Source organism: Acartia tonsa, chromosome 4 (assembly GCF_053477335.1).
Source record: "Acartia tonsa isolate MP-2025a chromosome 4, ASM5347733v1, whole genome shotgun sequence".
Classification (NCBI taxonomy): domain Eukaryota; kingdom Metazoa; phylum Arthropoda; class Copepoda; order Calanoida; family Acartiidae; genus Acartia; species Acartia tonsa.
This window is the reverse complement of record NC_137263.1, coordinates 3,733,565-3,759,351: the sequence shown is the minus strand read 5'-3', so window position 1 is coordinate 3,759,351 and position 25,787 is coordinate 3,733,565. Positions and strand designations below refer to the sequence as shown.

General features: G+C 33.5%; 3 protein-coding genes across 7 annotated transcripts; 1 reads left to right on the top strand and 2 right to left on the bottom strand.

Moving 5' to 3' along the window:
* The first annotated feature begins 202 nt into the window (after positions 1–202).
* Positions 203–17,103, top strand: LOC145315723 (XK-related protein 6-like). The gene is made up of 13 exons (XM_080155756.1): positions 203–528; positions 1,057–1,166; positions 1,389–1,567; positions 2,254–2,362; positions 2,810–2,882; positions 5,322–5,412; positions 5,680–5,737; positions 7,286–7,386; positions 7,663–7,746; positions 8,253–8,344; positions 8,640–8,674; positions 15,657–15,727; positions 16,912–17,103. Exons 1-13 carry the CDS (start codon positions 327–329, stop codon positions 17,000–17,002), a joined length of 1,296 nt encoding a protein of 431 aa, XP_080011882.1. The 5' UTR covers positions 203–326; the 3' UTR covers positions 17,003–17,103.
* Positions 17,104–17,322: 219 nt separating this feature from the next.
* Positions 17,323–22,629, bottom strand: LOC145315724 (splicing factor C9orf78). 5 transcript variants are annotated; one of them, XR_013878121.1, is made up of 8 exons: positions 22,459–22,629; positions 21,991–22,046; positions 21,294–21,371; positions 20,320–20,438; positions 19,163–19,245; positions 18,509–18,712; positions 17,600–18,228; positions 17,323–17,408 (listed from the first exon to the last, which is right to left on the bottom strand). XR_013878121.1 is itself a non-coding variant. In XM_080155758.1 (7 exons), the coding sequence occupies exons 1-7, from the start codon at positions 22,617–22,619 to the stop codon at positions 18,051–18,053; spliced, it is 879 nt and encodes a 292-aa protein (XP_080011884.1). In that variant the 5' UTR covers positions 22,620–22,629; the 3' UTR covers positions 17,323–18,050. The 5 variants fall into 5 exon arrangements, 2 of the variants coding, with proteins under 2 accessions (XP_080011884.1, XP_080011885.1); XR_013878122.1 differs by having other exon boundaries at positions 17,616–18,228; XR_013878123.1 differs by having other exon boundaries at positions 17,323–17,359; positions 17,643–18,228.
* On the bottom strand, positions 22,629–25,196 carry Usp39 (ubiquitin specific protease 39). Its single transcript, XM_080155755.1, has 2 exons — positions 23,644–25,196; positions 22,629–23,425 (listed from the first exon to the last, which is right to left on the bottom strand). The coding sequence occupies exons 1-2, from the start codon at positions 24,670–24,672 to the stop codon at positions 22,865–22,867; spliced, it is 1,590 nt and encodes a 529-aa protein (XP_080011881.1). The 5' UTR covers positions 24,673–25,196; the 3' UTR covers positions 22,629–22,864.
* Between the last annotated feature and the right edge of the window lie 591 nt (positions 25,197–25,787).

Genomic DNA, 25,787 nt, shown 5'->3' with positions numbered 1-25,787 from the left:
GACAAGGAAGGTGTCGGAAAAATGTATAATGATTAAGTTAAAACAAGGATGAAAAGATCCATAAAAGCAAAGCTATGAAATGGTAGGACAAATGTACATTAACACTGTATGTAGAGTTTCAGAACTAAATAAGCAATTATATTATTAATTTCTAAGACTAAACAAAATTGTACATAAATTTGTTGCTAAATTGCGTGCATACAGGATACAGTAAAATGACATACTTTCATTTTAATGATTTGATTTAGATGATACGCTTTAAAAATCATTCCTAGCTACTACAAGAATCACCATGCTAAGTTTGAAATCGATAGGACAATTCTAACATGCCTAAATTAACGATAAGAGCTATCCGTTATAAACGGACGAACGGACGGACCTACCCTAATTTTAATTCGCTTTTGAAAAATTCTGACACACTACAGGAGGTCAAAGAGGAAATCAAATTCAAACCTAAACACATCCTTGGAAACATTCTAGCTATTATCATGTTCTTTGCGGATTATGCCTCGGATATTTGGGTTATAGGTAATTATAATATTCTTGGATAGCGCAATGGAAAATATCTTGTAGCTAGTATTAAAAACATAAACAATTTTTTTAAATTCCATATGTTCGTTATTTCCAATAATGCAAGACATGTATGTATGTATAAGCAACTGCAAAACCATTGCAACGTAAATTTTTTATAACAAAGCTTTTCTATTATTAGATGATGATTCCTTTAACAGTTTGATACGATTTATAAAACGTAGTAACTCTATATATTTGTTACTAGAAAGTCCATTTAAAACATGTTGTTTATTTTATGACATTTTTTATGTCATCCTATTCTTCTGAATTTTGGGAATACTAATTCCTAGTACAACAAAGTACAATGCTATAAGCAAAGCATCTCTATAATAAAGTCCTTAAAAGTAAGTATGTCTTTAAACAGAATTCTGTTTTTATACAATTTAGTTTATACTTTTTAATTAATATTCTTTATGTTCGTTTGTTCTTCCATTTAGTTTCAGAGCATCGCTTTTATAAATATTGTCATCCTTGTTTATTTAGTCGCACTACATGCCGAGGAAGGTTGGTCAGTGAATGCCATCATAACAATCTGTGTTGTTATTATTCCACTCTGTATTCTTAACATCACCAGTGCTATCTGGTATCATCAGGTACAAACTAAATATAGGGTAGCTGCGCTCCTGGTAAAGACCATTACGCAGGGAGGGAGGGGACATTGGGCTGTTTATTTCACTAGTCCCCAAAGTTTTATAGTATCGTTTTCTTATTCCTTGACTGAACAACTTTTACTAAATTTTGATTGGTTGGTTCATTAAGTTGGGTGTCCAAATATTTCAACCAATGCAATGATTGTAATCTACTGAAAAATTCAGGATCATTCTGGTCCCCGGGAAGGATTCTGTCCTGTTTCCAGCAAGTTTCTGGTCTGGGAAACATTATACCTGGCCATAGGACACTTGCTCCTGTGCGGTCCAGTGGTGAGGATACTTCATGTTATGTGGTGTAGCTACAGAGAGAGGGGGCCTAGAGCACAGGCATATAAGAAACTAAGGTATAATTGGAAGCTCTTTTTAGTGCCTCTAAAAAAATGACGTCATACAATACAAATGATCATTGATAGGCCAATACACAGACTATTTTGCCAATAGTAGGCCAGTACACATTTTGATTAACCAACAGTAGGCCAGTATAGGGTTATTTTTTTAAGGCATTAAAAAAAGCTACTGTAATTGTTCATTAATTATAATAATCATTATATTTAAACTAATCTTTAGTGCAACACAGTTGGTCGACCACACCTCAGATTCCATTTTAAAATAAAATAAAGAAAAAGTCAAAGGCCCCCACTTAGGTCAATTTACATGCTATTAAGTAGTCAGAGGACACAAAAATTATAAAGACCTTCAAAAGCTCTTTATAGTGCCCATAAAAAGGTGATAAACTAAAAAAAACTTTTGGCCAAAGTATCACGAATGACGTTATATCAATCCATATTCTATTATCAAAACTTTAAAATGGAAAGGAAGGGGTAGGAATTCCACTTTATTTTTTTGTGTAATATTATATAACAAATGTTCTCTTAAACCGTAGTATTCAACTTATTATATAGTAAAACATTTACAAAATATGTTTCAAATCTTGTACACGGTTTTTAGCACCCTTGGTCACCTTTTAACAAGGGGCGAATAAACTCTCCTAAATTTTACCCACCCTGTACAATATATTTGTCTAGTAAAGATTGTACTATGAACGTGACGCAGCTTACCTATCACTGATGGATTCCTTCCTCCAAGATGCCCCACAACTACTCCTACAGAGCCATATTCTTCTCACAAGAGATTCAGAGGTATTTAAAAGATAGCCTAAAACCTTCCATTGACCAAAAAAAGCTAGCTTCCTAGAAAATTTTTGGATGAGTTGGATTAGTCCCTCTTCTTTTTTTTTGAGGGATGGGAATTTTACGAAATTTCTCAATTGAGGGTTTGAATTAGCTTCTTAATATATTTCTATGTATATACTAATTATAATAATATTCTAGACATTATCGGATACCTGGGTATAGTAGCTCTAGTAGAAATAGGTTCCATACTTCTATGTATATACTAATTATAATAATATTCTAGACATTATCAGATACCTGGGTATAGTAGCTCTAGTACAGATAGGTTCCATACTTCTATGTATATACTAATTATAATAATATTCTAGACATTATCAGATACCTGGGTATAGTAGCTCTAGTACAGATAGGTTCCATACTTCTATGTATATACTAATTATAATAATATTCTAGACATTATCAGATACCTGGGTAGCTCTAGTACAGATAGGTTCCATCCTTATGTCACTCTCCTCCATGTCTTTAGGTAAAATAAATTTGTATAAAGAGATTTAAAGAAACATGAATTATAGCCATTTCTTAAAGTGCTTACATATGTATTAGTAGAAAATCAACCGGTTTGAAAATTTAAGCAACAGCATGGCTTTTTTTTTATTTAGGAATAGTAAGTCACGTGTCATTCAGCTGACTCAAACCTGTTTATTTAGGAATAGTAAGCCATGTGTATGAGTGTCATTCAGCTGACTCAAACCTGTTTATTTAGGAATAGAAAGTCATGTGACTGTGTGTCATTCAGCTGACTCAAACCTGTTTATTTAGGAATAGTGAGACACGTGTCTGAGTGTCATTCAGCTGACTCAAACCTGTTTATTTACGAATAATAAGTTATGTGTCCGCGTGTCAAATTCAGCTGACTCAAACCTGTTTACTTAGAAATAGTAAGTCACATGTCCGCATGTCATTCACCTGACTCAAACCTGTTTATTTAGAAATAGTAAGTCACATGTCCGCATGTCATTCACCTGACTCAAACCTGTTTATTTAGAAATAGTAAGTCACGTGTCATTCAGCTGACTCAAACCTGTTTATTTAGGAATAGTAAGTCACGTGTCATTCAGCTGACTCAAACCTGTTTATTTAAGAATAGTAAGTCACCTGTCATTCCCCTGACTCAAACCTGTTTATTTAGGAATAGTAATTCACTTGTCATTAAGCTGACTCAAACCTGTTTATTTAGGAATAGTAAGTCACTTGTCTGCGTGTCATTCAGCTGACTCAAACCTGTTTATTTAGGAATAGCAAGTCACCTGTCATTCAGCTGACTCAAACCTGTTTATTTAGGAATAGTAAGTTACGTGTCTTTCAGCTGACTCAAACCTGTTTATTAAGGAATAGTAAGTCATGAGTCCGCGTGTCAGTCAGCTGTCTCAAACCTGTTTATTAAGGAATATTAAGTCACGTGTCTGCGTGTCATTCAGCTGACTCAAACCTGTTTATTTAGGAATAGTAAGTCATGAGTCCGCGTGTCAGTCAGCTGACACAAACCTGTTTATTTAGGAATAGTAAGTCACGTGTCCGCATGTCATTCAGCTGACTCAAACCTGTTTATTTAGGAATAGTAAGTCATGTGTCTGCATGTTATTTAGCTGACTCAAACCTTTTTATTTAGGAATAGTAAGTCACGTGTCCGCGTGTCATTCAGCTGACTCAAACCTGTTTATTTAGGAATAGTAAGTCACCTGTCATTCAGCTGACTCAAACCTGTTTATTTAAGAATAGTAAGTCACCTGTCATTCACCTGACTCAAACCTGTTTATTTAGGAATAGTAATTCACTTGTCATTAAGCTGACTGAAACCTGTTTATTTAGGAATAGTAAGTCACTTGTCCACGTGTCATTCAGCTGACTCAATCCTGTTTATTTAGGAATAGCAAGTCACCTGTCATTCAGCTGACTCAAACCTGTTTATTTAGGAATAGTAAGTTACGTGTCTTTCAGCTGACTCAAACCTGTTTATTAAGGAATAGTAAGTCATGAGTCCGCGTGTCAGTCAGCTGTCTCAAACCTGTTTAATTAGGAATAGTAAGTCATGTTTCTGCGTGTTATTTAGCTGACTCAAACCTTTTTATTTAGGAATAGTAAGTCACGTGTCCGCGTGTCATTCAGCTGACTCAAACCTGTTTATTTAGGAATTTTAAGTCACGTGTCATTCAGCTGACTCAAACCTGTTTATTTAGGAATAGTAAGTCACGTGTCATTCAGCTGACTCAAACCTGTTTATTTAGGAATAGTAAGTCACGTGTCATTCAGCTGACTCAAACCTGTTTATTTAGGAATAGTAAGTCATGTGTCCGCATGTCATTCAGCTGACACAAACCTGTCTATTTAGGAATAGTAAGTCACATGTCATTCAGCTGACTCAAACCTGTTTATATAGGAATAGTAAGTCACATGTCATTCAGCTGACTCAAACCTGTTTATATAGGAATAGTAAGTCACATGTCATTCAGCTGACTCAAACCTGTTTATATAGGAATAGTAAGTCACATGTCATTCAGCTGACTCAAACCTGTTTATATAGGAATAGTAAGTCACATGTCATTCAGCTGACTCAAACCTGTTTATATAGGAATAGTAAGTCACATGTCATTCAGCTGACTCAAACCTGTTTATATAGGAATAGTAAGTCACATGTCATTCAGCTGACTCAAACCTGTTTATATAGGAATAGTAAGTCACATGTCATTCAGCTGACTGAAACCTGTTTATATAGGAATAGTAAGTCACATGTCATTCAGCTGACTCAAACCTGTTTATATAGGAATAGTAAGTCACATGTCATTCAGCTGACTCAAACCTATTTATATAGGAATAGTAAGTCACATGTTATTCAGCTGACTCAAACCTATTTATATAGGAATAGTAAGTCACATGTTATTCAGCTGACTCAAACCTGTTTATTTAGGAATAGTAAGTCATGTGTCTGCGTGTCATTCAGCTGATTTAAATCTGATACCTTTGTCTACTCAAGCTACTTTAACCCATTGGGCATGGAGGTATCAATTTTTCATGCAATAGCAATTCAATCTTTCAAATCACTGTGATCTAAATTTAAATTTTTGTTTCATACAAAAATTGTGGGTTCGTTAGAGGCGTTTTCTTTGGATGGATCATGTTACCCTCTCCAAAAATAGTTATAAACAATCGCAGGAAATATGAGCAACTTCACTGTAAAGGAGAACCATATCGGTTCATGAATTAGCGAGAACCTTCTGCACACACAAATCCTGTTATTTTTATAAAAAAAATTGCAATTGTTTTAGAATGTTTGTTTTGACATCTCGCATGTTGTCTTTTTCCCTGTTCATATCAGCATATAAGGTAAACAATTCATAAGAAAACTTGCGGATGCGTCCTTTGCATCTAGAGGCTCTATAATCGAAGGGGCATGGTAGGGGAGAAAAATTGGGTTAAACCCATATAGAGACCTTTGTGAATCTAAAAAAATAACCTATAACCATCACCATCACAGGACCTATGTAAAGCTTCCTTTAAATGGAGAACTCAATCGGTTCTTCAGACAAAAATCCTTACTACTTTATACAGTGTGTTTTTTTTATGAGAACTTTTTTGAAAGCAATTTTACCACACTTATAGTTATCAGAATTTAATGATTAATGGCATATTTTCTTCGTTTTTTATAACCATTTATAGAACATAAAAAAAATATTTTAGTTTTTATTAAAAAAGTACAGTAAAATCAAAAATTCAAAACCTAGGTGTCAACATCTAAAAATGGTTTTAGCGCATTTTTCTAATGCTCAAATCTTCTACCTTTTGCAAGAATGACTGCAAAACGCTTCAAAGTTGAGATACAGAGTTAAAATTGATACAGATATTTTTGGGGACATGTACTAGAACATATTAAAGTTTGAAGGCCATATCTCAACCAGGGAGGGACTACTAGCCCCCCAAAGTTGACTACTGAAAATCCATTTTTTTTCTTTTAAAGGGTAGAAGATTTGAGCTTAATAAAAATGAGATAAACCTTTTTTAGATGTTGACACCTAAGTTTTGAATATTTGATTTTACTGTACTTTTAAAAATAAAAACTGAATTTTTTTTTTGATGTTCTATAAATGGTTATAAAAAACGAAGAAAATAAGCCATTAATCATTAAATTCTGATAACTATAAGTGGGGTAAAATTGCTTTCAAAAAAGTTCTCATAAAAAAAACACACACTGTATAATAGGATTAAACTCAAAGTGCTGCTCGACAGTACAGTTTTAAGGGTTTCACCCCTCCCCCCTGACATTAGAGTAAATGAGAGCGTGCCTGCTTGTTGTCGGGTTCGAGTTTGGCCCTCACTGCATCATACTAGAGACGTTAAAAAATGGTACCTACTTATGCTGTCTGGCACATTGCACGATGGGAAAATTTCTTTGCTCATAAACAGGCGCAACTCATAATCATGCACAGTTAGGACTTCCAGACAAAGGTTGTACCGTCAAAGGGTTGGTTGTCTGTTACTCAACCTAATATTCTTGGTTTGTTAGAATATCGCATCCCATTACAAGCAGATAATGCTTTGGATTCTCTAGATGATCTCTTTGAAATCGAAGGAGAATCCCGCCCCTACGAGGTAAGGTTCTAGGTTTTCCAGGAAAAACCTGAAACCTTATTTAAACTTGAACTACTTAAATCAGCGAAGGCTCAACATATTGACCAGGAGATTAACTGACTATTAAAACTATAGACCAAAAGACGTTTTGGTAATGATTATGTCAAATTGTTGCAGAAAAAAACATGTCGTGCAAGGTTTGAAATCTATAAGACGACATTAACATGTAAGAGCTATATCCATGAGTTGTACTAATCAACCCAAAATGTAAAAAAAGCTTCGCTTTTAATAATAAATCTGATTCAGTATGGTCCGCTGATTTTTGTCGGAGTGCATGTCTCCATTATGTTTATTTGGATCCGGTTTCTGGGTTCAAATTTCTGTGGATCCAGGGACAACAAAAGTAGGTAGGTGTTTTTTTTCGCTGTGTATTTTACAGTCTTCAGAAAATTTATTACCGCGAATTTTTGGTACTTTGAGCTCAACAAAACATTTGAAAAATTACTGAACATTTGAATTTAGGACTAAAATTTGTAGTTCAAACTAATATATTTAACCTAAAAACTTGTGAAATAAACTTTAAAACGGTCTTTAGATTATTTAGACCATGACTAATATATGTATGTGTATATTTTTTGAAAGGCAATATTTTGAAGTTAAAATTTTTTAATTATTATTCATAGGCCAGTTGAAGAATTCTTCTACGATTGTCTGGTAGCCTACATGTATACTTTTGATATCATTAATATTAGTCCTGGTCAAACCAGGTAAGAATAGTTATTTCTCGCATCATATCATTGACTATTGACTATCGGGCGTGTTGATGCTGTGATTACAAGTCCTCTCCACGTCACCTTTGAACATAAATATTCAAAGCTTTCCTGCAACTGAGAACACATACGGTTAAGTAGTTCTGAAATCCTTTGAGGGTGAAAGGGTAGGGTAGACTTGCCAAATTATACCGCACAAACACGTAGTGTCGCCGGGGAGGTGATAGGTTGGATATCGGATTTACACCGCGCAAAACTAAAGACATTAAAATGGTTCCTTCTGCTGCCATGTTAGGTGTAAGCATTAAAGTTAGATTGGGGTGAATGCCTTAGCCCAAAACAGGCGCAACTCATTACCATGCACAGTTAGGACTTACAGGCGAAGGTCATGAAATCAAAGAGTTTGGACAGAAACGGATATATTTCGCTCCCCTAAGATCCTCGGTTGTTGGACCTGACGTTAAAGGTAATTAATCGATAGCCATAAACCAAATATTTTTTAGGTGGAGAAATACATTTTACTACACAATTACATTTTTGGAAACAATTGCTCTGGTTGTTCTGTGGACCTATGCAATCAACCATACTGTCACAGGTATTGGTAGTTATGTTTGCCATCATTAAAAATGTTTATCAGTTTGTCAGCCATACCTTCAAATCCCTAGGTATTAGTTTAAAGATTAATGGTTTTTGGATGTCTTGCGTAGAAGTTTTGTTGAAAAATTGTTATTATTTGGTTACGTCTGTACCGAGCAAATGCAATGAAAAGATAACCGTATGAATGCCAATGTTTGTTTGGCTGTTTTTTTGTATGAACTTCATTTTTATGAATGTTGTCACCTTGTTAACTGAATTACAAAAACAGAAAGGATAATGTAATCATTATTCAGATTTAGCACCTTGGACCTATTCTACAGAATTTCAGGTATATATTATTTAACCTTTATTAGATTTGATATAGAATACATATTTCGATTTACTCGCTTAGGTCTACCAAAGTCAACATTAGAATCCTTATGATAAAGTAACCGGATGTGTGTTTGTCTGTCTGTTTGTACCGCAGAATTTCGCTAACCGCTGAACCGATCGGGTTCAGGTTAGCTTCTCATAGGTCCCGGGAAGGTTTATAGCTATTTTTGGGGAGCGTACCACCACCCTCCCAAGAGAAATCACAAAAAAGAATTTTTTTACGTGTAGAGACTTGAACGAAACATAGAAAAGTCACGTATTATTTCAACAAAAAAAACATTTTAAGTGTCAGTAGAGGCCTCTAGGGACGTAGCCGTTAGTCGATAATAAAGCAACAAACATCTCCACTGAAACAAACAATAGAGGCGCTTTCACACAAAGTACCTGGTTGAGCAATACAAACCCTCTATCCCTTATTTTAAATAAAATATATAAAATGAATGGGGTGGTGGGGGGGTTGATAAATAAATATGGGAACAGGTATTAATTCCACATTTAATTAATTAATTACTTCAACTACATTAAAAAAAACATTGCTTTTAGTTTTATAGCTTAATGCTATTGATTACATTAAACATTAAATGATTTAATACTTAATCCACATTGAATGACAAATAGATTTAAAATTTCTAAATTAATATTAGTGTACATAAATATTCAAGACTGTCTGAGGCAGCGTTGCGGAGCCGTTCGATTTTGGTGCGGCTCCGGCTCCGCGGAGCCGCTTGTGAAGACAACGGCCCCGGCTGCGGCTCCGGGTCCGACCTAAAATCAAGAAAAACTCAACATATTTTTTTGGCCAAGTCTATTTTGGATTTTTGAAGGTTTTAAATGTTCAATTTTTGATAAAAATGGACTTGAAAAACTTGCACACGACACAAGAGAGTTAAAAAATTATAATTAGCTAAACCGGAGCCGGAGCCTTTTTTTAACGAAAATTACGGCTCCAGCTCCTGCTCCAGCAAAATATGGCGGCTCCACAACGATGGTCTTAGGGTTTACTAGCTTCTGTAGTTTATAACAATAAAAGTAGACAAAGAAAAAATTAGAAAAATATGTTTGTACACAAACTGTGTATCAGATCATAAGTTTAAACATTTGAACAGAACATGCAAATAATGTTTCAATAAAACATAATCTTATTATCAATAAATTAGTTATTGTCTAGCATTATTGATAATTTCTTCTGCATTACTTTTGTTACAAGTTTAGTTATAATAGTGCACAAATGTTATTTAAACAAGGATGACAACATCCATAAAAGCGAAGCACTAAAACGGTAAGACAAACGGACATTAACACTTGTATAAGTGTCATAACTGAATAATCAGAATATAGATAAATAAGAGTCAAAGCAAAATTGTAAGTAAATTTGTTGAAAAACTGCTTGATACATGATAATGTTTATGGACATACTTACATTTTAAAGACCTGCTTATAGATATGCTTCACTTATAATATTGTACTTTGTTGTCCCAGGAATCGATATACCAAAAATCAGATCAAACGGATAATAAGATCACATAAACATTTGTTGTTAAAAAAGTAGAAAAATCAACATGTTTAAAATGTACGTACGGACATTCTGGTAACGATTACAGAGTTGCTCCGCTTTCTAAATCATACCTAACAACTAAAGGAATCATAATGCAAAGTTTAAAATCGATAGGACAATTCTAATATGCCTAAATTAACAAAAAAAAGCTATCCGTCACAGACGTACGGACGGACCGACCCTTATTAGAAAAGCTTCGCTTTTAAAAATGGTTAGTATGTAAATGTTTAACTTACACAGTTTCTTCAATAAAAAATCTAAAATGAGGTTGATGAATGATTTGAATTATAATTCTTTTTGAAGATAGTTACAATGACTTCTATGATAATATCATAGATACTAATTGCACTGAGACCAAACCAGAGACCAAGGGCACTTCCCAGATCCACAACAAGATTAAACACATCATAGGCATGTGCAAGAGTGTAAACCTTAATGCTTTTCTGGTCCACATTTATTTTTACTCCTGCAGCTTTGATATTGTTTGTAATATGCATTAGTTGGTTCAGTTTTACACTCATGGTCAAACATGGTGGGAGGCATGATTCAAATGATTTAAATTCCTGCCCAGTAGCTAATCTATTAAGTTCTTCCAGCATTTCTTTTCTTGACTGTTTAGTTATCATGATTTCTTTAGTATCGTCACAAAGTAAACTTGTATTCGTTTTGAACCAAGGTGGTAGACAACCATACCACTTCAGTAATCTTTCTTTAACTATCCCAAAAGTACAATTTTTATATCCAGAGTCTTCATAATTGGCACATGATTGTCCAACAAGAAGGCTTGAGTCATGAAGGCTTATATCCATCATATAAGAATAGCAATCATAGGTTCCATTTGCTGTAGGTCCAAATTCTCCATATCCATTTTTCATGTGGGATATTGCAATAAAATTGTCAGCATTTGGATCAACAATTTGAAAGATAGATTTTTTCTTTACCGATAAATAAGTACTACCCCTTGATTGTTTAAGTTTCATGCAATAACCATAAGAGTTAGTACCTACCAATGTAGCATCAACATTTGTCCAATCATAATTTTCTGAATCTTCAGAGTTGTAAGTCTGAGCATAGAAACTTTCATTATCATATGAAAAGATTTTAGAGAATATGTCCCTATATGTCATGTTGTCATGTTTGCCTCTCCATGAAATCTTAGTAGTTCCTGATAACTGGCCAGCCAAAAATAGATACATATATTCATATCCATAGAAATTTTATTTGACACTGTATAATCATACTGAGCATCTTGACAAACATAGATAATAGGCATCTGGATATTGTCTATGCTTGTGGTTGAAGAAACTTGTACTATAGGTTTCTCAACATACTGCCTGATGGAGTGCTGCATTTGATAAACAAATATTGCAAAAGCAATCATTTGTACTAAGGTCCTCAAAAAGTTTTTCATCTTTTTCAGCAGAGATTTTCGGAGTATCTGGAAAAAGACATTTATGAGGCTTATCTAACATATTGTTTACAAATCCAGTAATAATTATATTTCTAGAACTATTACTAGGTGCTTGGCTCTAGGTTTCAGAGGTGTTCCCCATAGTAGTGTAACACCCCTCATTCATTAATTGTTAAAGATAGAATTCCTCATATATAAACTTTATTAAACAAGGATGACAACATCCATAAAAGCGAAACACTGAAATGGTAGGACAAACGGACAATAACACTTGTATAGTGTCAGAACTGAATAATCAGAATATAAATGTTTAGGAGTCGAAGCAAAATTGTAAGTAAATTTGTTGAAAAACTGCTTGATACAGAATGAGTTGCTTCGCTTATAACAATATACTTTATTGTCCTAGGAATCAATATCCTATACCAAAAATCAGATCAATCGGATGATTAGATCACATGAAAATTTGTTATAAAAAAGTAAAAAAATCAACATGTTTAAAATGGACGTACGGACATTCTTGTAATGATTATAGAGTTGCTACTCTTTCTAAATCGTACCTAACTACTAAAGGAATCACCATGCAAAGTTTGAAATCGATAGGACAATTCTAACATGCCTAAATTAACGGAAAAAAGCTATCTCTCTGTGACGGATGGGCGGACGGAAAGACCGACCCTAATTATGGAAAATCTTCGCTTTTAAAAAGTCTTAAAGGCACAGCCCAATCAATTTCACTTTGTATTTTAAAAAAAATAGGAAAAACAAGCTAAAATAATTAAATATCCTACCTATGTTGAACATCCTAAAATAATATTTCAGTAGGTATTCCTAATTTAATCTATATATAAATCAATTTGTAATAAGTTGTAATTAATATATTTTATTTAGAATAAAAATATTTACTCACCTTTCTATTTAATAACATTTTAAATACTAGTTGAATTCAGTTAGTAGAAATGAAGGCTTTAAACAAATTCAACCAACAAAGCAAACAAAAAGCCTTTGCTTGATTAATTTTTATTGAAAAAGTTTTAAGTGCAATTTTATTTACTTTTCTTTTATTTGCTTGACTTTCTACTCTACAGAATTAATTTTTATTTTCAAGTACCTTACATATAAAAAATATAATTTCCTTAAAGGAGACCTGCAAGAAAAATACTGCTGAAAGACTGCCAAGAGTAGACCCAATACCCAAAATTTGAAGCCTCCAGCTTCAATAACAAAAAAGTTACAGACATTTCAAAATGTTTTTTTTAGTACAATGAAAATTTTGAAATATTTTCATTGCTTATAAAAGAAATTTCGGATCTACTGCAGTTCATGGTAAAATATTGCTGGTAACGAATGCTTCCTGGTTCCTGGCAACATTACAAGATTCCTGGATCCAGCAGCACGCAAATTCCCCTAAATCCTAGGTTCCTGTTAGCTAGCAATCTGCAAATTTTTCAAGTTACCAGCAATGACAGAAGATTACTGGCTTACAGGAGTTTTTACCCCATACCCTTGTCCACAATTTCTTAGGGGGTAAACAGCAACAATTAATAAGGGACAGTAATTTCAATTATTTTATGTGCATTCCTAATAGAGGTGGGGGAAGGATTTAAGAGAGTGGGATCTTTACCTTTAAATTTAACTGTTTCTATCTCAATATCCACTTTCGCGCCAAAATTAGGGCGGTCCTCTTTATTTTTAAAATATATTAAAAAGGAGGGAGGGGAGATACATTCGTAATTTTAATCATAAGTGAGGCTCTGAAATCAAACAGTAAAACCAATGATTTTGAACGCCTATAGAATGCAAAACTTAATACTAGCCCCTGTAACCTAAAATAACCTAATTATAAAAAAGTGCCGCGGCCATGTTTGATGGTTTAGTTGGGAGGGGGGGGGGGGGGGGGGGGAGGGACCAAAATTTTCAAAATTGAAAAAAAAAAAATTAAGAGAATAACACCAACAATTCTAGTGGTGTAACTGTGACATACAGACCATGATAAGAAAAGCTTCACTCTTAATAATTCATTGGTAGATATTGATTTCAGTGAAACCATGAAGGTAATTAGATTTTTAGACTTCCAAATCAACTAAAATAGTTAAAAACCTTCCCAGGACCTATTACCATTAAAGTTTTTCCTGACTACTTTTATATCGTTACTTTTTACGCCTACGTAAACGTTGTATTATTAACTGTAGATAAAAATCAGAAATACGGAATATTTATCATATTTGTCTTGTCTCACCCCCTGCCCCCCCCCCCCCTCTCTCTCATTATTTACATTTGATCAGTTTAACATTAAGAGATATAAGTTTTCCGGAATTTTAATGTAGGGAGTAGATTTGAAATCTGCATCAAATTTTAAGGATTTTTTATAAAATTCATTTTTTGTATAATTCTTTATCTAAAAGCGGAAATACAAATTAAGTTAATTTATTTTGGCATCCGTGATTGGTGGATTTAAAAAATCTGCGCTCTGATTGGATGTCGTACATCATTCAACCAATTAGAGCGCAGGTAGTTTAAAATCCAACTATCCTATTGGTCAAAATTGATTAACTTAAAATGTATTTCCGCTTTTAGATAAAGAATTATACAAAAAACGAATTTTATCAAAAATCCTTAAAATTTGATGCAGATTTCAAATCTACTCCCTACATTAAAATTCCGGAAAACTTATATCTCTTATTTAACATGCCAAAAAAGCCACTTCGAGTAGAGTAAATCTTATCAACCACTAATTGTGGGGTAAGTGTAATAAAAGGGAAATAATGCTTTTTAACAGGAATATTTCAAACATGCCAGTGGCCAGAAATATGCATAAATTGCCAGCAACCAGAAAAGTTAAACATTGGTAGCTCCAGAATTATTTCTTGTTATGCTAGATCCAGGAATCTTCTATTATTGCCAGGAAACAGGAAGCATTCGTTACCAGCAATATTTTACCATTTTCATAGTCAAAATCTCTTTTAAAAATTTGTTTTAAATTTCATTTGTAAGCGTATAATCATAGTGGGAAAAAATGAAACTAATGTAAGTAATACAGATGCTTAGCTCTGATTGGTTGTTCAGCGGACTTAACGCGGACTCAGCCTTCTGATTGGCTAGAAATCCTAAAGGCTGGCATTCTTACACTACATTACTCTCAGTACAACACAAATTAAACTGAATTTTTTTGAATGATTTTGACTATAAAGAAGGATGTTTTTATTGTATAAATGTTGTCAGTTACTGGCATCCAAAGTTTCTGCCAAAAATAAGCTTATAATTTTCTTTCTAGGCGACGTATTTTAATAATGAATTTTTTTTAGTATTAGCAATGAAAAACTTTCAAAATTTTCATTGTACTAAAAATATCATTTTGAAATGTCTACAACTTTTTGGTTATTGAAGCTGGAGGCTTCAAATTTTGGGTATGGGTCTACTCGTGGCAGTCTTTCAATAGTTAAAGCAGTATATTTCTTGCAGGGTTCCTTTAAGATATATTTAAGTAAATTGAAAAATTCAAATATAATTTAATGTTTTCAATAAAAGTAACATTAATGTCTTTTTTTAATGCAAAAGATTGAGCCCAAAACAAGTTAACAAGAAAGTCAAAGAAAGTTGTAAAAATACATTTTTAAATTCTAGAATTGTTAAAGCTTAGTTTATTTAGAATTAATTCATAGATTAGAAACCTAATCTCTATAATGGTTAGAATACGTTAGGGGGGGGGGGGGGGTAGTTTTTGTTTATAACTTTAGTGCTTGGGTACTAAGTAACCCTGCAGGAGTTAAGGCTCCCAGCAGGAATTGATCATTGGAAAAATCCCCACCTCAACTTATCAATTTATTTCAAAAATAAGATAGAACGTTATCAGTGCTCAACAGATACTTTGTGAGAAAGCACTGCCAAACAGTTTTTACTGTGTCAATCATTTATCCACCAAATAAGAAAATGGAACGAAAAAAAACTTCATTTGAAGAATTTTTTTTATTTTAGGCAATTATGATAGCAATCATCTTCACATTTTTCTTCATTGGAATAGCTTTCATATTCATTTATTACACAAGGTAATCTTCACTGCATTTCCAGTATGGCTTCGAAACCGATTAATATTCGCTGGATTACAACCGCTTTATAGCCATACTGAAAAAATTATATATAGCATCTTATTACAGAAAATTAATTTTACACGAATAATAAAACAAAAATCATTATATAAATTAATACAAGTCTTATTAGCCCGGGTCTAAAAACTATTTTTAATTTTATAATTTTAATTTCCGCGGAAAGCTGTCTATGAAACGATGCGATATATATCTGTTACATGCCTATTTTAGTATTTTATATAGCAAAGTTATTTACTTTCATTTACTCAGAAACCTACAAGGATTTTCAAGACTCTAAGCATCTTTAAAAATATTATGTTCTATAAATTGAAAAAAAACCTGTTTACTTTATTTATCAAGATATTAGAGTAAAACAATAAAGGGGTAAGGCGTTAAATACAGGGAGTAAGGGAGGGGACAATGGGCAATTAATTCAATATAAGAGTTATCAAAGAAAGGGCATGAAATCCAGTTTAATCCATTAAATTTGTAGAAAATTATAAAGGGATTGTTAATTGAATAATAGATTTCCATAGCGTCATGTAAAGTGAAATCACAACTTGTTTTTGATAAAATATATTGAGATTTTTGGTGTGATTTTTATATTAAAAGATTATTGGACCCGGCCAGCTGCTAGCAAGAATATGACTGCCCCTTTTTATTCTGTTTATTTCCCTTGCCCCTTGCCCCCACATCCTTTCTCCCCGTCTGCTACATTCCAAACTAACACAACGAGTGTTTATTTCCCTTCCCCCCACTTCCCTTATCCCTTCTCCCCGTCTGCAATATTCAAAACATACATAACGAGTAGCGGCATTTCATGCGCAAGTCCCCAAACTCAGTTAGAAACTGCTAAATTCTTGCGCATTCCCTTTAAGCCAGTACCCAAAGTCTGAGACTCCTAAAAATTGAATATTCGATCCATTGTCCCCTCCCTTACTCCCTGCGTTAAATAACTGTATGTCCCCCCCCCGAGAACCATGTGCCAACTTTCTATTGCGTCTTTGAAAATCAACCAATAGCGTCGGAAATATCAACACAGCCAAGACGCTACAAAGTGGCAAAAAGCTATTTGTTAGCAGACGAAAAGGGTCCCACACAGGGGGATCCAGATAGTTGTCTATATTCATAGATTTATTATTTAGATACCATAAATCTGGAGAGAAGAAAAGACACGCTAATCAAGATTCATTCACTACAAGAATTCAACATAGTAGTACCATTCCATCTTTATAGTATCATATCATCGTCAAATATATTAGCTGCCCCTAGAGGCCTCTAGTGGCACTATAATTTTAAAGATCTAATTTTATTAATAAATAATTTGTCTATGTTAAGATTAGTAGTTTTTTATTCGTGTTAATACTGCGGGAAAATTTCTATATTTTTTGCGGTATTTTTCGGCGTTTTCTCTTGGGAGGGTGGTGTTACCCTCCTCCAAATTAGTTAAAATCCTTCCCAGGACTCATCGGTTCAGCAGTTAGCGATATCCTTCTGAAAAGACAGACAGATATCCTGTTTCTTCTTATAAGGATGATAATAATAAAAAAACGATATTCAGTTTTGCTGTCATTTATTTTTAACAAACATAATCTGAACAATAAGGTACAATGTAAAAGTGGGGTCAGTTGGATTTGAGTTGCTGATTATGTACACAGTTTCCTCGGTGTTTCCTCATCCTATCTCAATATTTACTACAGCTGAAAAACTTCAAACTTCCAAAAAAAACAAAATTTGAATGTATAAACGATTTAGGTATACATTATACATTCAAAATTTAAATTTTTCTAATTTTGATTTTTTTAGCTAGTATAGTAAATATTGAGGAAACACCGAGGAAACTGTGTACACAATCAGCAATTCAAATTCAGCTGACCAAAAGTGGAAAAATGTCAGGGAGAGTTACATGAAAATGGTTTAATTATAAGTGGTCCAAGCATTGAAAGCATCATTGTATAATATCATTTGTCTAGGTAAAACAAATTTGTGAATTAGTAAAAAACTGGTTTGCATACCTAAGTAAGTTAATTTTGTTTTATAAGATTAAAACCAGTTTTTTAGCCCCCAAGGACCGAAGGCCTGGGCTAACAAAAATGATATTAATTTTATGATTTTTATTTTAATATGCGTGGAAAATTATCAGTAATTCAATGCTATGCATAATTTTTCAGTATGGCTGAGAACCGGATAATGATCAGTTTCGGAAGCCATACTGGATAATGCTTTACTTATCAAATACAATTCATGGAACTTCCCTTTGATATAAAAACTAGAGGTACAATTTTTAGTTTTTCTGTTTGAATTTCTGGAGTGATTGTTCGTCTCTGGCCTTGCCCTGCAGCAGCTTGGTGTCGATATCCTTGTCTTCTGCGTATATGTTGACAGTGGCGGGTCTCTCCACCACCTCCTCCACCTTCTTCTCCTTCTCTCTCCCTATCCTGGTGCCCTGCTCTATCTTATACCTACAATCATTAGAAACTTCAAAAAGATAGCTGTTTATTAAGGGCAAATTTCCAGCAAATCATAATGGATGTGGAATATACGTGGAAATTATGACAGGGGGAAAATTTACTATTTAGCTTGCTAATTCCCCTCTCATTTATTGGTAGATCCGTTCATCCAGTAGCAGGGGAGGGCATGGGGGAGATCGTTATTTTAGCCTGCTACAGAGTTTACTTTATTAGAGAACATGAAAATCTGGTGTAACATCCAAGTAATAATAAATCTATTCCAATTAAGCACCTGTCATGTTGAACATATTGGTTCGACTGGCTTTTATCCTCCCCATTCTTGTTTCCCCGCCTCGCCTCCTCCAACAGCTGTCTCTTCGCCTTCTCTGTTCTCTCAATATTCTGAATCTTCGCCTCAATGCCGAGGTCAACCTCTGGGATGCCACTCAACATCTGGGCCGATAACATCTGTTGGTCCTTCTTGAATGTGGATTTTCTAAACAGATTTATTTAGAGCTATAAAATAAGTCCTTTGCAAAATAGATTATTATCATATAAAAGTAATATGATGTCTGTATTCCTGTCTGTGTAGCGAGAATCTCAAAGATAACTTTAGGGTGGCTACCAAGAATTCGAATAATAATCCGCACAAATCTGTACATACATGCTAATATCAGGTCTGCACATCAAAATTAAAAAATAAGTCCGTACAAATCCATACATTTACCATTTGAATTCATTTAGAACAAAAAGCAATGTTTACACTTAAAAACCTTAAGAGTGGGACAATGCCCCTGCATAAATTAAAAACCATATTACCCAGGACTAAGGTATAGCCAACATACGAAATAAATATCCCTCTTCCCAACAACATTTGAAAATCGCGTAAAGGTTTCGTTATTTTTCCCCCAAATTAATTTCGTTGTTAGTATAAGCTGCATGTTACCTAAGGTGTTCAGGAAGCGACAATAGGGCAGCATCTTCTGGAGAAACATATTTAGATCCTTCTTCCTCCTCTTGGTGATTTCCCTAAATATTAATAATAATATAGTAGAGCAGTATCTTCTGGAGATACATATTTAGATCCTTGTTCTTCCTCTTGATGATTTCCCTAAATATTAATAATATAGTAGAGCAGTATCTTCTGGAGATACATACTTAGAACCTTGTTCTTCCTCTTGATGATTTCCCTGAATATTAATAATAATATAGTAGTGCAGTATCTTCTGGAGATACATATTTAGAACCTTGTTCTTCTTCTTGGTGATTTCCCTAAATATTAATAATAATAATATAGTAGTGCAGTATCTTCTGGAGATACATATTTAGAACCTTGTTCTTTTTCTTGGTGATTTCCCTGAATATTAATAATAATAATATAGTAGAGCAGTATCTTCTGGAGATACATATTTAGATCCTTGTTCCTCCTCTTGATGATTTCCCTGAATATTAATAATAATATAGTAGAGCTGCACCTTCTGGAGATACATATTTAGATCCTTGTTCTTCCTCTTGATGATTTCCCTGATTATTAATAATAATAATATAGTAGTGCAGTATCTTCTGGAGATACATATTTAGATCCTTGTCTTCTTCTTTTAGATCCTTGTTCTTCCTCTTGATGATTTCCCTGAATATTAATAATAATATAGTAGTGCAGCATCTTCTGGAGATACATATTTAGAACCTTGTTCTTCTTCTTGGTGATTTTCCTGAATATTAATAACCTACAGTTATCAAAACGTGCATACTCTATTAGGTAAGAAGTCTATCCTATAACATAAAGTAGGTAGTAAAGTTTTTTTGTCTGAAGCTTAAGATCTCAATGACTACTGGCATTGTTTTGGTTCTCTATTTTTATTAAGCTTTACATAGGTCCCTTAGTGGTTTTAGGCGATTTATTTTCAGATTTGAGTATGGTTTAAAGCTATTTTCTAGACCCTTTCAATAATACAAACCCCCTAAATGATAGAGGCGCAATTGCTAGTTATTATAGTACTTGATAAAATTCTAGAAAAGTTGAACACTTACTTTGAGGCTAGTGTAATAAACAGCCCATTGTTCCCTCACTCCCTGATAAAAAGTGTATTATAATTTAATTACCTTTCTTTTTTGCATTTCTATTTCAATAAATTTTCTCATTTCATCGTCTTCATCTCTGATGTGAGTTTCTTTAGAGAATTGTGTCCCAACCTCATACGCGTCTTCAGTCTGCTTGTATTCTAAAATAAAACAAGGATGACAACATCCATAAAAGCGAAGCTATGAAACGGTAGGACAAAATAAAATTTTGTTGAAAAAATGCAAAATGGAGGATAAAGTTTAGGGACATACTTGCATTTTTAGGACTTTATTATAGAGATGCTTTGCTTATAACATTGTACTCTGATGTCCTAAGAATCAGTATTCCAAAAATGAGAAAAACCAGATAAATACATCACATAAATTTTTTTTTAAAGTTAAAAATAATCATGTTTAAAATGGACGTACGGGCATTCTAGTAACGATTATAAAGTTGATACGATTTCTAACTACTACAGGAATCACCATACAAAGTTTAAAATCGATAGAACAATTATAACATGTCTGAATTAACAAAAAAATTCGCTTTTTAAAATGTTGCTGAAGTCTTGGATGTCAAAATAGACAGAAACATTAGTCCCTATTAATTGTTAAAAGTACAAATACACAGACACTAATACATCATACTACCATGACAGAGAGACATTCGGCTAATGCTAATCATTCTTTACTGCTTCGATTAAAGCAAAAAAAATGAATATCCATAAAAATTGTATTGGATGTCACAAATGTCAAAATGAGACATTGTTTTAGAGATCCTTGGGGCCATACAAATACATGACAAGAATTAAAAAATCTAAATTCTAAAGATAAAACCTAAATACCTTTTAGAAAAGGCATGATAAAAACCGCCATAATATCATTTATTTCAGAGTAATTTTAATGATTCTTAGTTATCTTTGAGTAATGAACTGGAGGACATATAAATGTAGAAAAGCTTCTTTTACACAAATGTTAAATACATACAAAGTACAAACAAACAAATAAATATAAACCTTTCATTGATTTCATATCGACGAGTCCACCAGATTTAATCTTGAATGGATCATCTGCAGTCAAAGCATCTTCCATCTGTTTAAAAGATAAAGCAAATAAAAAGTGCCTTGTTAATATTCAATTTTTGAGTAAAAAAGGACAATTTATAAAAACTAGCTGCTGTGCCCCTAGCATGTAGGGGCTCTATTTTCGATGGGATATTGAAGGGCAGAAAAAAAGCATAAAACCATAGACTTATTTATGAAAATAAAAAAGCTAAAAACCATCTCAGGACATATAAGAAGCTTCACTATAAAATAGAACCAAGTAGGTAGGTTCAGCGGTTAGTGAGATCCTTCGCTAAGGACATAAAAAAGCTTACTAAACAGTTTAGCCGTCTAAAAGTGTACCATATTTTCTTTAAGGTTATTTCCGGAGGGACACACTAGCCCTGTGGGGCTAAAATAAAAAACACCAAACCTAAACTTATCACTCTCGGAAATTTTTTTTCTGCTTTTTAAATATAAGCCGGGGGGGGGGGGTTGTTTGCCCCACTATGTGTTTAGTAGGATTTTACAAAAAGGAGGATGTGCATAATACCCATTTGGGCATTTAGAAGAAATTCTGATAAATGTAAATTTCTGGTCAATTAAAAAGTCATAATCTGATAGATAATTATGAATTAAAAACGCAATCTTTGGTCTTTTTATCCTTCCTTTGATATCTTTTTTCCTGAGACTAGGGTCACCACATTTGTTCCAGCTATTCGTTTCCTTAACAAAAAATTGAACTAATTTTTGACGGATTCTTGAGCAAGAAATGACTTATCACAGTCAGGGATCTAAAGGGATAAGACAATCAAATATAAATGGATTTACATCCCCAATGATGATACACAAAATTAACCCTTTTGAGATTTAAATTAGTGGTTGAAAAGTTTGACTTAATGGACCAACTAATCAAAATTTAATAAAAAAATCCCCTAAGTTGTAAAGCAAACAAATACGAAAACGTTATTGTAAAACTTGAATGACTAGTGTAATAGTCTCTTCCTCTGTATCGTACACCTACTGAATGAATTGAATATACATTATAGGTACTTGCTAAAAATTCTAGAAGAGAAAAAATGAAAAAGCCCGAAATATTTAAAATGTTCTGATGAATCCAAACTACCTAGGTACCTACCTGAGTTTTTGAAGTTCTCTAGTTTTTTCATATTCTTCTTTATTATATTCTTGGACCGAGTTCCCTTCATCCGAGTCGGACGAATTCTGGCGTTTTCTTACTTGACGTTTCTTTGTCGATTTAAAAGATATTTTTGTCTCGGTATTATCAACTTCTTCCATTTTTAATGATCTTAAAACAATCGAATTTAACATAGGTACACAAAAAATATTAAATAAAAAATAAACCATAATAAGTGTTGATGAAATGCTATTTTAGTTATTTCCTCGGTATTGCTTTTTACAACAGGTATAGACTTTCATAATTGCTATTAATGAAATACTTTAAATGTTTCTAACGCAATTTTAAAAACAAAACAAACTAACGAGGATAACAAATTCAAATAAACTGGCTTGAGTTCAGAAAATCAGCTGGTTTCCATTTTAACATTTGCCTCTGGCTCTCTCCTCTCGTAGATCTGGATATAGGCCTCAGTCAGGGTAATCATCTGTGGTAGAATACTGGTAACGTGCAGATCCTGCATCTCATACCACTGACCAGAACCTTTGTGCAGCACATGTACCTTATAGCTGCCCTTCTCCCAGGAGCCATCATGCACAATGTTGGCCATCAAGTCGTAGGTTGTCCCCTCCTTGTGCTTGGCCTTGTCCTCGTCACTCAAGAGGTCACCAAACTCGATTCCCTTTACGGGGAAATTGACAATGGTTGGGTTCTTCTCAACAAAGAAAGTATTCTTTGTGAATCGTTTTATAAAAAGGATGATAAACTTCGGGAGTCTTACGAGCTCAAATTTCTTGAGGAAGTTATCCTTGTATGTCTTGTATTCCCTCTCAGTTTGTCCGTTAAACTTGGATAAGATATTGTAGAGAGATACTTGGGGAATAATGTTTTCATGGAACTCGTCCTTGAATAGAGGCGGTGGTGGAAGCTCTGACGTCAGAAACAAAAATGGAGATTCCTCAACCTTTAAGAAGATTCTGTTAAACTTTTAAAAAATTATATCTATCTTTTGTACCTACCTAATCATTAATTTAAATACCTTTTTGATATTGAAAACATTTTAGCGCATTAAGAAAGTTACACAAGTTGAACCACCATCCTAATTCAAATACAAAATTTATAAGTAAAGCCAGTGAAAATATCTTCAAAATTCAAGTAAACAGTTCAAAAATAGAATCTTTCCTTCCAATCATATTCGCCAGAAGCTTGTAGCTCTCTTTGCCTTTTGGGATCAACATCCGTTGGCATAATCTTCTTGGTATGAATCCTCATTGATCCAAGAAACTGCTTGTAAATGATTGAACTCGATCTCTTCTTAGTTCCACCCAAGGCCATGTGGAGGGAGTTAAGAAACCATGGTAAAACAGCACCCGCATCACCTTGCTTAGTGATCTCAAACTTTTTCTTGGAGCACAACACGATCGACTGCAACATCTCATGGGGCGACACGTGGGCCTTGAAGTTCTTGGGATTCCACAACTTTCTGATCAGTTCGCCATATCTTTGCACCAACAAGAAACTAATATCACCCGGGGGCCGTTTGATATTTTTGTAATTGTTTTCATCCAAAAAGTAATTTCTCAGTCCCTCGACATGGGACAGAGCATGAAGTATCACATTGCAGTAATCATTCGCCTTAATGTTATTCAAGCCCACAACTCCAGGCGTGTACATTGATCCATCAAAAGCACGAGATTCCTTTGTGCTGGTCTCAAGTCTCTTAATTAGGTCAGAAGAAAAGGTAGGATTTAACACGTACAGAATATCTCCCAATGACGCATCAATAACCTCGTAGTTATCAGGCAAACAATAGAATCGTTGTGACTCTAGATTTAGAAACACCCTGTGTCCCTCGCTGACACTGTGAGTGTAGGCGTGTGTGTTATTTCCTCTTCCTTGGAAATATTTCCCGCATACAAGACAAGCATACACATTAATCCTAGACAGAGAGATAGAGCACAACTTTTCAAAATCAAAGTCCAACACGCCTCTGTTGATTGTGTCCAGGTAGGGGCAGTGACGCGACACTCGGGCCTCCTGCTTTATCTTCTTGCGGTCAGCCGGACTTTCGTCATCAGAGTCTCCCAGTTCACGTTTAGTCTCAGGTTTGATGTCGACTTTTACATCTGCCTTTGAATCCTCAATTTCCTTTTCTGTCTTAACAACTGTCTCTCCTGTATCTGTACCATTTTTTGTTTCTTCTTCAAGTTTCATTTTAATTCTGAAAAGTAGGTAAACAAATGGAAATGAAATTTTTGTTTAAAATTGTTAGAAATTTTAATTCTTATTTCGTACTTATATAATTTGTGTGTGGAAAACTTGGTCAAAATGTCCATAGGTATGAATAATCAAAACTCACTTTTTAAATAATTTGCTAATTGCTTATACTCTTATATTGCATGGTCAGGATATACTTTTTTACCGGTAGTTTGCAATTCCAATAATGATAAAATGAAATATGTGCTTTTTAGTAAAATTAAATTTTGACTTTACATTAATAAAATTATCACCTGCGAGAATTTTGAAATCAATATCTTGTTGATTTATTAGTTTTTTTATATAAAAAAATTAAAATTTGAAGTTTAAAACGTTTTAGAACATATAATTATCCTATAAATATAATACCCTATCAAATTTAGCTGAAATATTCAAAAATTATCTTTCTTTTAGAATCAAAATAAAGATTTATACTTAATATATCATGATACATATAAATTTTCATTAATTTTAATTTCATTTTCAAATTAATGTGGTTTGTTTTTATTTCTTCTCTTGCCTTTTTATTTATAGTATGAAGTACGCGGCATTCTGCACAACAGAGTTGCCGCATGAGAAAATAAATAAAATCTTATTTTTAATTAGAAGCTTACACAATGGATATATTTTTAAAAATGCATTTTAAAATACTGAATTGAATGATACAAAGTAAATTGTTTATTTTAATATTATTTAGAAACTAGCAATGGGTCCGAAATTTCGATGAGTTTTTTTATTTCTAGAGAAAAATGGCTAAAAACCGTTCGAAGATCCATATATCTGTACGTGGATATTTCAATCATTTCAGTTGTTTGGTAATCTTAATGGACAGACTGAAAAACATTTCTTTTCCATTTACCACAAATGACTGCGATAGCGCCCCTATTATTTATACAATTGGGGAGTGGGGTCGAATTAGCCTAAAACCATCTTTTTAATTTAAAACTAAGCTAGCATAAAACCATTCTGGGACCTATATAAAGCTTCTATAAAACGGGTATATAAATCGGTTCCTTAGTTAACGACATCCTAAAGAACAAAAAAACCTTACAACTTTGTATTATAGAATGTTT